This window comes from Stomoxys calcitrans, chromosome 2, assembly GCF_963082655.1.
Source record: "Stomoxys calcitrans chromosome 2, idStoCalc2.1, whole genome shotgun sequence".
NCBI classification, from domain to species: Eukaryota; Metazoa; Arthropoda; class Insecta; order Diptera; family Muscidae; genus Stomoxys; species Stomoxys calcitrans.
In genome coordinates, this window is record NC_081553.1 from 706,407 (window position 1) to 719,369 (window position 12,963).

General features: G+C 35.3%; 1 protein-coding gene and 1 long non-coding RNA gene across 2 annotated transcripts in view; one reads left to right on the forward strand and one right to left on the reverse strand.

Annotated features, from left to right (window-relative positions):
- The first annotated feature begins 2,362 nt into the window (after positions 1-2,362).
- Positions 2,363-3,607, forward strand: LOC131994861 (uncharacterized). The gene is made up of 3 exons (XR_009396890.1): positions 2,363-2,765; positions 2,963-3,132; positions 3,201-3,607. It is a non-coding gene; the product is annotated as an uncharacterized LOC131994861 (long non-coding RNA).
- A 285-nt stretch (positions 3,608-3,892) lies between these two features.
- Positions 3,893-12,963, reverse strand: part of LOC106083779 (GTP-binding protein Di-Ras2) — a 39,672-nt gene continuing 30,601 nt past the window's right edge. The window contains exons 3-5 of the mRNA XM_013247031.2: positions 6,825-7,010; positions 6,590-6,760; positions 3,893-4,285 (exon numbers count right to left, since the gene is read on the reverse strand). Coding sequence (XP_013102485.1) covers positions 4,109-4,285; positions 6,590-6,760; positions 6,825-7,010 — 534 coding nt within the window. The 3' untranslated portion in view covers positions 3,893-4,108. The remainder of the gene's footprint in view (positions 4,286-6,589; positions 6,761-6,824; positions 7,011-12,963) is intronic.

The window sequence follows — 12,963 nt, forward strand, 5'->3', positions numbered from 1 at the left end:
GTTTCTATTAATTATTATTTAAATACATGTTCAAAAGACATAATTAAAGCTTCGTCAATTCTTATTTTAATAATAGAAATTAAACCAACAATTAAGACTACCTAACAATATGTCACCGTCGTTAATCTGTATAACTATATATGCTTGTTTTTTGGTGGTGTGTAAGTAATTGTTTTTTATTTTCTTTCTATATCAATTAATCACTAAATTAAGCAAAAAATAACAACTATTTTTCATTTGGATTTCTTTTCTTTATTATATTAATATATACTTGGAATATTGCAAAAAATCTGCCTAATAACCTATGTAAAACTTTTATTTTTTCTCATTTAATGTATATATGTATGTTGTGATTTTGTTTTAAATATCACTATAGTATGTATGAATGTGTATGTAATTTACTTTTCAAAATTTGTTCAGCAAACATTTGTTTGTATTAAAATTATACATAAACACGAATGGGAATTGGATGTGTCTGTCTGTCTGTGGCACTGAAATCGAGTGGATCTAGCCAACTAACTGTTCAGGACCCAGTTTAAGGCACGGTCATTTAAATAGAGGATTGTGCATTTCGTTTAGTTTTGAATATTTGAAAAAGAATCTCAATTAGGATTACGGGTGCCGTCGCTTAAAGTGTAGATAGACACTGTGTGCATGAATGGGTGCGCATGTTTATATATAATTTCAATTGATTATATTATTTACAATTCTTTCGGCTTTGTTGGAATGCTTCAATGCGCTGCATACGATGTACTAAATCGTACTAAATTTTAGGCAAACATGGACAATCGTGACAAGTCGTATGACATGCATTTGTCATATGCGCTGTCACTTTTTTTATTCATGAAATTTTACTTTAACTTTTAAAACGCATTAAAAAAATGGTGACGAAGAAAATTCGAAAACATTCCGTGGAAATGGTACTGAGTTCTATAACTAAAATAGTCGCGACTTGTCCCTGCGTCATTATAAACGTTGCTCACGAAGTGGGCACCAATCAACTCTGCTGCAATTCAATGCTGCAATGCCAATACTTAGTTTGTATGGAGAAAAATGGCGTCATCATTGAATCGGAATGACAAACTAAAAGAGGAAGAACACAACATATTTGAAGAATTCACACAACGAGCATCTTAAGCGAAAGTTGACTTTGGTGTGGTCTTCAATAAAAATGTATCGTTGTGCCAGTCATACGAAACTCGGACTTCATTAAAAGTAAAACTAATAATGGATAAAACTGTAAGCCAAATATGTTCAAAGGAATAATTCTGTAAATGGTCGAAAAGTTCGTTCGTAAAACAAGAGGACAGGAATTCACCACATTTTATCTACACCTCCATAATTTACCGACATAAGCCTGATTGGACAAGCAAGTAGAAGCCCGCCATATCGCATGGCAAATGGGTTCCAAAAAATGAGATTGGATGAAAGAGTAGAATCCCTCCATAATGGTAGTTAGAAATCGCAGGGTAAATCAGTTCCAAAAAATTAGATATCTAGGAGGTACCAGAATGTGTCGTATACCTATTTACGGCCTTATCTGAGTCACATTTGGCGAGGTGTTGGATGATATAAATCAGTGGTGCACAAAATTAAAAATTCCTTTACGCTAGCGTTGATGCTAAGTTCATATGTAATCTTATTCTCTTGGGTTCAGTCGTTGTTGACTCAACAATGTTGAGATATCAACAAATGAACATGTGCATTTGTGTACGCATCTTATTTTTTGTGTTTTCGTTTAAAAAAACAGTTTTTTGATTAACCGATAGATAAGAAAGGAAAGGTTTATAATTTTGTTTAAGATTATGTTTTCTTTTTAAAATCATCAATCTTTTTGTCAAACAAAAGAACATTCATTCAAAAAAAAAAATAAGAAATATAAAAAATTACGGAGAGTAATTCACGCATATAGTCTTATTTTCATTTTGTGCACCACTGACAAATGCATTCACGTACGATTTTCATCCATATGTATATTTCTTTCGGACTATAATTAATTATGGAACTATATGGACAGTATTTGGTTTTGGGGATTTAAGAACATATGCACACTTTTCATATCAGCTTTCGCTCAATCTGTTTAAAAATTAAAAAGGATATATAATCGCCTTTTTTGCAAAAAATTGAAGAAAAGGCGAAATTGGAGTCAAATTGTCGACTTTTTGTGTAAGAGCAGTATGCGCCTCTGGCAAAATTTTCGTTACCATAAGAAATGCATTGACATGTCCTAAACGAACATTTGTTACCGGTTCGATACGCACCTCAAATTAAATTTTCTTTACGTAACAGGACGACATAATAGGCATTGGTGAATTTTTTCTTGAAACTACGAATGAAAATGTAAGTTTTAATAGTTCCATGCAACATGAAATAAAGTTATTTGCAAATAACATCGATTAATTACAGCACATATGTACTTTATTAACCAAAAATTATTAAAATTCGTCTAAAGTTATAAATCGATGTTTGCGCCACCTTGTATTCTACACAGTGGCAACATACATATATGTCTTGGATTCAACCGAAATTTCGCTAGAGGTGCATACCCAGCTTGAAATTGTCTTGCAATGGTTACAAAGTCAAATAATTGATTATTCGAAAGTCGACTTTTATTTTGTTGTACATTGTTTGTACGAAGGTCAAAAATGTAACCAAAAAGAGTGTTGTCGGGAAAATCAAACGTTGAACTTGCAGACCAAATACCTAAAATTCCAAAATGGCTCAAAATTTTCCCGATTATTATTAAATTTGGGACAGTGATTTGCGTAAGAACCCTTGAAATCTTTGCAAAGATGGTGTAGATCAGAATATTATTCGATTTTATTGCTTCCATAGTCGAAAATTCTCAAAAAGTCGATTTTTCCATATCTGAAAAATCTACTTTTGTTTAATTGAAAAAAGTCGAAAGATAAAATTTTCTGCAATCGAAAAAAGTAAAAAAAAAATCCACTCTTGACTTTAGATCCTTAATATGGCCCACTTGCAATCCTAACTCATTTGAACTATATGGCGGCTCCGACAGGCGGCCGGAGGGACATGTCTAGATCAACTTAAAATGTCAAAACTACCAACAATGAATTTGCCTTATAGGGTCGGATATCAATACTGCATGTGAAGGTGTTGCAAATGGTGGTAGGTATAAAAGACCTTTTACATTCCCCCTTATTTTTATACAAATATAAAAGTAATTCATTTAATAGTTATGTCTGAAAATAAAATCCTTCACCGGGTGAATATTTTAATATGGTACTGAATATACACTTGGACAACAAATTGTACAATAATTTAAAATTAATTTTATCATATTTCTGATGATGAATGTTCGTGTTAACAATGTACTTGACATTTAGAAAATTAACAAATTGTAATTTAGCTGACCTTTTTAAAAAGCATTGGCACTTAAAATTTAAGCTTTCGCAATCTCTTAGCGGAATAAAGACTAAAACAGTTATATATGTACCTACATAGTATACAGTCGTTTTCCACATGTTGCTGTTGTATATGTGGCCGATTTCTTCAAAGATGTTTCCATATTAAAGTTTTACACGATGAACCAAAAAAAGTAAAATATTTTAAACATATTTGACTCCTATTCATGCTAAAGTACGCTTAAAGCTAAGACACAATTCAAATAGCTTACAGTACTATTTGGTCAAAAACTTTCTTGCCTAAAAAGGGGAAAGTGTTCTAGTTGTACACATTCGACCATTTTTAATCCTACATCCGACGTTTGTGTTCTAATGCATGTCTCGTAAATTGTCCATTTTCTTTTGTCATAGATGTACCTCTTCAACCTTATTGAACCATAAACCTTACATTTGCGTTCTAGCCTGCCACGTAGATCGTCCATTATCATATTCTGTATTGAATGAAAACTTATGTAATTCTCTCATTTTCATAAATACAACTTGGTTGTAGTTTGGGAAATACTTTTCGAAATGTATAACATGAATGAGTATAGTTTTGGAAGTATTTGAATTAAGTCACTCTGTTCTTTATATTACCCAAAAGCACTTTTGACCCGACCGATTGTTGGTGTGTAAATACGTTCAAAAGCCTCCAGAGTACTGTCATCTGTGGTCCTCCAACGTGAAAGTTGATCTGATTCTTACATAAGATGGCATTTTTCTTTGCCGCCACTTGTACTGCCGGCACCTTCTCCCTCACCGTTTTCTGCAATGGCTCCATTTGTTTCCTTGTTCTTCTTCTCTTTCTTTTGTTTTTTCTTGGTCTTCGTATCTAATTGTAATGACACTTGTCGAGTCTTCTCCAAGTTCAATAGTTCCTGCAATAATTCAAAAACAATGTATCAGGTAAGATTTTTTTGTTGCAAAATGCATGATTATGCCCAATGTTCACAATGAATTTTTTATTATTGGTTATATTTTTTTGTAATATATTTAAAATACCCCAATTGTCAAGAAAGGTCTTCAGAAATATAGAGAACTAGTTGACCCGGGCCCGCTCCGCTGCGCCTTATTGTACTTTATATGGAACAAAAGTTTCCTTGCAATATTTATTTTCGACAATTAAAGATCTTTTAGTGAAATACCATGCTAACTTGACTAACAGTTCAACAATATAAGTGCCTTTATCTGAATCCTACATGATCTTTATTGGTCTTCGAATTTAAGTTTGGATATAAGGTGTACTTAATTTTTAAAATACTTCATTTCAGCCCGATATTCTCATGATGTCTGATTTAGGGGTGTTTTCCGGGGAGAGGTGGTCCCCCAGATACTTGGCCCTGAAAAAATATCAGCATCGTGCTCTCGCTCAAATACCATTTATTTCAACCCCATATTGCCATTGGCTTAAGAGGAGTTTACAGGATGAAGCGTCCCCCAAACACATGGCCCCAAAATAGGTTATCAAATTCGTTTTCTAATCTCAAATACCTTTCATTTGGCCACACATTGTCAAAAATTTTTTCCCTTTGTGGTGTGCTTTTGGGAAGGGGTGATGCCCCAAATACATGGTCTTACATTTGGATATCAAATTCGTATTCTACTCCAAAATACCTTAATTTAAACCCCATATTGCGATGGTCAGTAAAAAATTGCTGTTTGTGGGGTATTTGGGGAAAGGGGTAGACCCCCAGAAAATTGGTCCCGAAAATGGGTATCAATTGTTGCTCTACCCCCAAAACCTTTCATTTAAGCTCCACATTGACATGGTCGGTAAATATGCCCGATTTAGGGGTGTTTTGGGGAATGGGGCGGTCCTCTAAACACTAAGCCCGGAAAATATATCAGCAACGTGCTCTATTCTCATATATCATTTATTTGAACCCCATATTGCCATTGACCTCAAAATTGGATATCAAATTCGTTTTCTCCTCATTGCAAAAGTCAGCAAATATGTCCGGTTTGGAGTATTGGCCCTAAAAACTATGAATATTTAGTTCCCCTCTCTACGTCCTATTTGGGGGTTGTTATGGTGGTGGGACGTCCGCTAGATAGTTGGCCCCTAATGTTGATATCAGATACGTGGTCTACTCCCACACACCTTTAATTTGAGCCCCATATTTCCATAGTCGGCAAACATGACCGGCTTGGGGGATGTTTTGGAAGATGGGCGGCCATTCATGGGGGATGTTTTTGATGAGAGGCGGCCCCCCAAACACTTGGTTCCATATTTGGATATCAGATTCTTATTCTACACTAAAATACCTTTTATTTAAGCCCCATATTGCCATGGTCAGTAAATTAGTCCTGTTTGGGGGGTGTTTTGGGGAAGGGGTGGACCCCCAGAAACGTGGTCTCACATTTGGATATCAGATTCGTATTCTACTCGCAAATACCTTTCGTTTGAGTCCCACATTGCCACGGTCGGTAAATATGTCCGATTTAGGGGTGTTTTAGGGTGGTCCCCAAGCACTTGGTCCGAAAATTGGATATCAGATACGTTTTCTTATCGTAAATACCTTTCATTTGAGTCCCATATTGTCGTGATTAGGGGCAGCCCCCCTAGGTACCCCATTCGAAATTTGGATACCAAATTTTTATTTTTAGGGAACTATATGAGAGCACACAAATCGCACTTCCCATCTCCGAGATCTGGCGTTTCTGAAAATTAGGGTAAGGGGGAGTGTCCGCCCCCACTTCAGATATCAAAAAATGTAGTACCCTATTTTCACCACGGGGTCATTATGCACCTTCTGTGAATATTTCAGGAAAATCGGTTCAGCCGTTTCTGAGTCTATAAGGAACACACAAACATACAAACAACATACAAACAAACACAAATTGATTTTTATATATAAGATTTCAAATAAGCATTATGTATGTTTTGCACCCACAGAATTTTCTTTAGTAGAAACAAGTGTTTGCTGTAACAACTAAAAATCTATTAAAAACGGCAAACAGTAACTTTTTTCTTAAAAAATTAATATTTTCTGCTTTAAAAAATTTGTGTTCAAAAAAAGCAAATACTTCAATTGTAGTTTAAAAGTTTTAAAATTGGATACGATTTTTCTCAAAAGTTAAAAACATTTGATTTAATACCAGCAGACTCTGGGTATGCACACGTCATAAAAGTCCAAAAGAAGTTTACTTGCAGAAATTTTCGTTTATATACATATACTTACTTGAAATAGCTCTGTGACATTGTGGTTTGTTTTTGCTGATGTTTCCATAAATGATATATTCCAAGCCGTAGCTTGGGCTTTCCCTTCTGCCTCCGAAACATTTCGTAGCTCCGAGCTTTCGTCACACTTATTACCTACTAACATTACGGGAATATTTACAATGTCCTGGCCCTAGAAAAAGTGAATTGAAATTCATATGTATGATGTGGGAAGAAGGTATCAATGACGTCTTTACCTTGAGTTCCTTAATAAGATTCCATATCGGCCGCAATTCCTCTAAGCTTTGTTTGGAACACACCGAATAAACCAATATGAAGGCGTGTCCTTTCGTTATAGATAGCCGTTGCATTGCTGGAAACTGATGTGAGCCAGTTGTATCGGTGATTTGCAAGGTGCAAATAGTTTTATTACAGCTGATTACCTTTAAATGGAAAAAGCACAAAAGTTTGTGAGTTCAATATCGGGAGGGCATTTTTTTATTGCCCTCTCCTTAAGGGAGCTTGGGTCTTGTTTCAAGCGCTGCTACGGTTCAAATTCCTAACAACGCTATAAATTATGATGTTTAAGACAACACTTTAGCCTTTATATAAAATGATTTTTTACTTAGTTAATAAAAAAAAGACTACCAAATTAAGTCCTGCTCAAACGCAATAAATTTGGCTTGCTATTTTTCAAATCCAGCGCAAATATTAACGATTAAAAGAAATTCCATGCTAGCGGGGAGAATAAACTGAAATAATTAAAATTGTATTATTTCAAATTCCAAAGCATGCAGTCTAAATTCTATAAAACCACCAAGGTCAACTATATAAAGATTATATTAAGAGCCGATATCTTGAGAAAACGAATTCGATAATGAAATCGTGGCCAAGGAAAATGAAAAAATGCAACAAAACAGATGCCTCTGACACCTTATTTAACCATTTAATGGAGGTCCAAACTTGTGTATGAAATGGAAGCAACAATTTGCTATCTCTTAAATTGGTGTTACATACCATTGGAATGTGCGCGTTTCGTCAATTCGTGCTTGTCAATAAGTTCAAATACTAAATATTAGTATCGTGTAATGTCCGGTACTATGTTCGTTTTTCGCCGTCAAAACCCCATTTGCTCTTGACTAATTTTTGTGAAAAACTACGAAATACAATGATAAAATCACAAGTTTATTAAATTTGTACCATAAGTAATGAGGTGATGTCCTGCTGAATGAAATCATCAAGTTGTTCTGCTTTAAAATATATTATCTAAAAAGTAATCGAGGAAAATTATATCGTGAAAAGCGAATACAGTACCAGCCTTAAGTTACAATAGAAAATTTCGCACGAATCTGAAGTATTTGCATGCGTTGACTGCGCTGAATAATCACTCAAAAAGTGCCTCCAAATAACTTACATCTTAACAAAATTGGACATAAATAGCGCCAACTTTTTTAAATGAACGCTGAATTTTAGTATGCTTTTTTCACAAGATTATAAGAAAAAGGAAATATCCTTTGTTACCATTTTCTTAAATAAATGACTAATTATTCCCTTAATATTTTACAAGCACATAAGTTTAACTATAATCAAATATTGGGTTGCCCAAAAAGTAATTGTCGGTAATTTAGTAGTAATATAGTCGGCGTTGATAAATTTTTTCAACGGCTTGAGACTCTGTACAGCCATCAAGGAGAAGCGACCAGAATTGGTCAATCGTAAAGTGTCATATTCCACCAGGACAACGCTAGACCGCACACATCTTTGGTCACTCGCCAAAAACTGAATGAGCTTGGCTGGGAACTTTTGATGCATCCACCACATAGCCCTGACCTTGCACCATCAGACAACCATTTATTTCGATCTTTGCAGAACTCCTTAAATGGTAAAAATTTCGGCAATGATGAGGCTGTAAAATCGCACTTGGTGCAGTTTTTGGCAGATAAAGGCCAGAAGTTCTATGAGCGTGGAATACTTAATTTGCCAGGAAGGTGGCAAAAGGTTATCGAACAAAATGGCAATTATATATTTGATTAAAGTTCATTCTAAGTTTTATTTAAAATGCATTTACTTTCTTTTAAAAAATCCTCAATTACTTTTTAGGCAACCCAATACATCCTAAAAGTAATAAGTTTGTCCTTCAATACGTAAATTGCTCCCAGCTTAGAAGCAATGTTTGAAAAAGTACATATACTTTCGCTTACATTACAGAGTAAATTAAATTACTTATCCCATACTTACGTAGAAGCTATTACATCCTTAAAAAGCTGTAGTTTAAATAAGTGATTTGCTTTAATATGAATTTTGCTTAACAAAACATCAACTTTTAGCATTAACCCTTTGAGGACGAAGGGACTGAAAATTTTTGATTAATTGCATATGTTATTCTTACTTAAATTAAGTAAAGTGTCGGCATAATGAAAAAATGTTGCTACTTCTATGAGACATATGTAACCCGTTCCCTTATTGGGTTTCTATTGATTAAATGCACTTGTTCAAAAATACAAAATGGGACATATATGTCCCATTTGTCCTTAAAGAGTTCATTTATAATTTGCAGTCAAACTCGATGTTATAATTTGATTGCTCGTATTTATATATAAACTATATAAAACCTGGATAATTTTTAATTATTAACTAATGTATTTACTATCTATATGCTTTTGAATCGATTTTCTCAAAATTTAAGCCAATTTAGGTACGTATTTGTTGTTTTTTGTTTTGACACTTGGAATATCTGAAATAGAAAAACATAAAATAATTTAACTATTAAAATAAATTCGATGTTACCTTGGGGCAGAGGTTAGCATGTCCGTCTATGACACTGACCAAAATTCCAGCGGGTGGAATTTTGCCACTAATAGGCAGCATTTGTGAGGTATTCAGCCATGTTCAACTTTTCTATTAACTGGTGTCGCTCTGGAACACGCCATTTGGACTCGGAAATAAAAAGGAGGTCATTGATCTTAAATTTGAACTGGACAGCTCTCATTGAAACTTACCTAGAAAATCGTTTCTGTCATTCGTTGCTATTCGTTTTATTCAATAAACCAAATAACACTTTGATCCCTAAAACAAAGTTGAATGTTTTTCCATTACAGATGCTATGAAAAATAGATAAAAACTCCAGGGAGTAAATTCCTTGAGAAACCATAATGTTTTTGAAACCCTAAATCTTAGCTGCGAGCTACCGTTCACAGGTTGCGGATAGTGGAATGCACCATACAGAGTAGCTGCAACGGCAGTCGCGGACAATCAGCGGTATCGAACGAAGAGTGTCAGTGAGAGGTTGGGCGGCCCCGGCTCTTGCACAAGTACTGAGTGCCTATGATGCTCGATATGACTCGCGAGTTATTGGCGCCTTTAAATAACCAAGCTGATATTTTTATGCGTAAGCTGGTAAAATAATAAATTTGTGAAAACATTTTAATTTGGGGTTGCTTTCATTCGACTGACAACAAAAACAGCTGATTTCTTTATGTTTTTGCCAGAAGGAATAGAGCACGCTCTATCGAAAAGAATTACATGTGCAATTTTGAAAAGTGATTTTCATACGTTAGTTTCATTTGTTCACACGACATGAACAACTCCACATGTGCTAAATTTGACATGTCATAAGACACCTACGTAAGAAAACGTCTTATGGGCATATACACATTTTAAGGGACATAACATAGAAAAATCTGCATTAATAAACGAAATGAAATGTTTTGTCCAATTTAAGGAAATTTGTTACTACACAAACGATAACCTTTATTTTAGTATAAAAAATTGTTTTGCAGTCAATGGAACCTAAGGTATATTTTATTAAACTCATTATTCAGAAAATTGCGATTAAATTAATGCTGATTACATCCTCAAACATAAATGTCATGAATAACTATTGTCAAAATTTATTTTTTCATGCCTTGAAAAATGTTGGTTATTTCATAATTTTTTTTGTTTGGAAAGATTAGATTTTTATTTGTTGACATTACTCGGAGCTGTGTTTGTTAAGATAGGTTTTTTTTTGAGCTCACATGCCTTGAATGGCTCCTTTTTAAAAGAAATTTGTACCTTCAATTAAAAAATTTACTGAAATCGGACTTATAAAGGAATTTGTATTATTGATTAACAATTTTGCAATTTGGATTTATGATCAGCACAAAAATCTAATTAAAGCGGTTATTAACTCAACAAACCATTCATTTGAAATTAACCGCTTCTTAAATAACGTTTTTACTGTTTTTATAAAAATAAATATGTAATTGATATTTCTTAAATTAACAAAAAACTTTTTATTTCGTTGGATTAAGTTGCGTATAAAACATGAAAGATATTGCTACAAAATATTCATATTTTTTCCTAATAGTTCCAGTTAATTTCGCTCCTCAAAGAAAAATATCGAAAAATCGCAATTGGACGAAAGTGCAGGATGCTGGAAGGAATGGAACTGACATCCCAAGCACTTCTACGGAAGCTGGAAAGGGAATGAGATATCCCGAAGAGCATTACACTGCAAAAATGCTGAAGAAGAAAAAGAGCTCCCCGCTTTCAAGTATCCTGGGGAAAACCAAGCCAGACCTCCCGCAATGGAGACTCCACACCGTCTCCTGCGGAGGGATACAAAGTCGGAACAGCAACGCGCATGGCCCCTGAGTCTTCATGGAGGACTGTGACATCCAAAAGGAAGACACAGCCATCACGGAAGGGGAAGGTGTTAAGGAGCCGCCCTCTTACGCCAGAGTGGCAAGGAAGCACAACAGAGATGAGCTGATTTATGCAGTCATCAATATCGGCAGTGCATCCGATCGGATTCCACAAGATCATCCGATAGGATTCTAGAGAAAGAAGACATCCACCAGGGAGAAAGAAAGACATCCACCAGCTCACAAAGGCGACGGTCTTCATCAGCGGATGAGGTAGTAAATTTGCACCGGAACGCATGTTGGTATGCTTGGCAAGCAAAACCAAGGTTTGGCAGCAGAGAAATGGGAGATCTTCCACAGGGAGGAGAAGGAGGAATGAACTCTCCTTGTAGTTGGCATTGATCAAGTCTTCGTGATAAATTTGGCTTAGACTAAAGGCATGGCGACTAGGATAGACAAAAATCCTCTCATTGAGACATCAGGCCGCGCAGTGGCAGTTGACTCATAACCGCCCAACAAACAGGGGGCTGACGACGACACAATTACCATCTCTTTTAATATTGGGAAGACAAGGATAAGCAAATATCCTAATGCTAAAACAACAGGAAGTGCAGGGGTAAGAGATCCAAAACAGCCACCACCACCTACTCCCATGAAGCCCATTTACTTAATATTTGGAAGACTACGATAGACAAAGATCATCAGGCAGTACAGGGACGGGAAACTCAATACAGCCTTACGAACAGGGATCCTACGATGGAACATTTCGTATTCCAGACAAATAAACTTTTACCTAAAAAAATAAACAACAACAGCAACAACACACTTTTTGCTGACTTTTTAAATGTTTTTTGCTATACTATTCTTCGAATAGAAAGCATTAAACAATGGTCTAAAGCCGGACAATATCCTGCAATAGAATCTCAATAAGATTTTAAGATAAAAAAGCGCAAACAGACCAACGAAAGCCACGTCGCATGTTGTGTGGGTCACTGCCTATACACAAAAACAGCACTGGCAGAACCGTTGGGCGATCGCCGTGTGGAGAACAAAAGAGTTTTGCAAAAGATGTATGTGTTTGTTGCTATTAGCATCGTTGGATAAGTCAGATTTGCATAAGGGAAGTAATATTTGATTTGTTTTCTAGTGGACTTATGAAACAAGTCGACTTAAAGAGCCCTGTTCAAATTCAAATGTGTGCTTTACAACTCACTCTAGTTGGAATGGTTGAAAAGCACCTTGATCCATTTGACATCTCCTTCTGATGATTTTTTTTGGTTGAAAATGAAATCGCGATAAAGGAAACCAGTCAAATGCTTCTAGCAACAACAACTTTTTGCTGACTTTTTAAATGTTTTTTTTTCTATACTATTCTTCGAATAGAAAGCATTAAACAATGGTCTAAAGCCGGACAATACCCTGCAATGGAATCTCAACAATATTTTAAGATAAAAAAAGGGCAAACAGGCAGACCAAACGAAAGGCAACGGCGCATGTTATGCAGGTCACTGCCTATACACAAAAACAGCTCTGGCAGAATCAACCGTTGCATTGGATGATCATTTACTGGCCGGGAATCGGCTAGATCGGTCAATGCCTTTCATCTTTACCACACCTTAATGTGCTGCATTTAATTCCTTTATTATATTGGTCCGCAATTCCGGAAGGATCACTATGCGGTATTCAAACATTATGCATTCAGATGATCCATTCGATAGTCTATTTCCGGTGACTCATAACCAGCCTTTGCAAGACAACGAACACCAGGTAT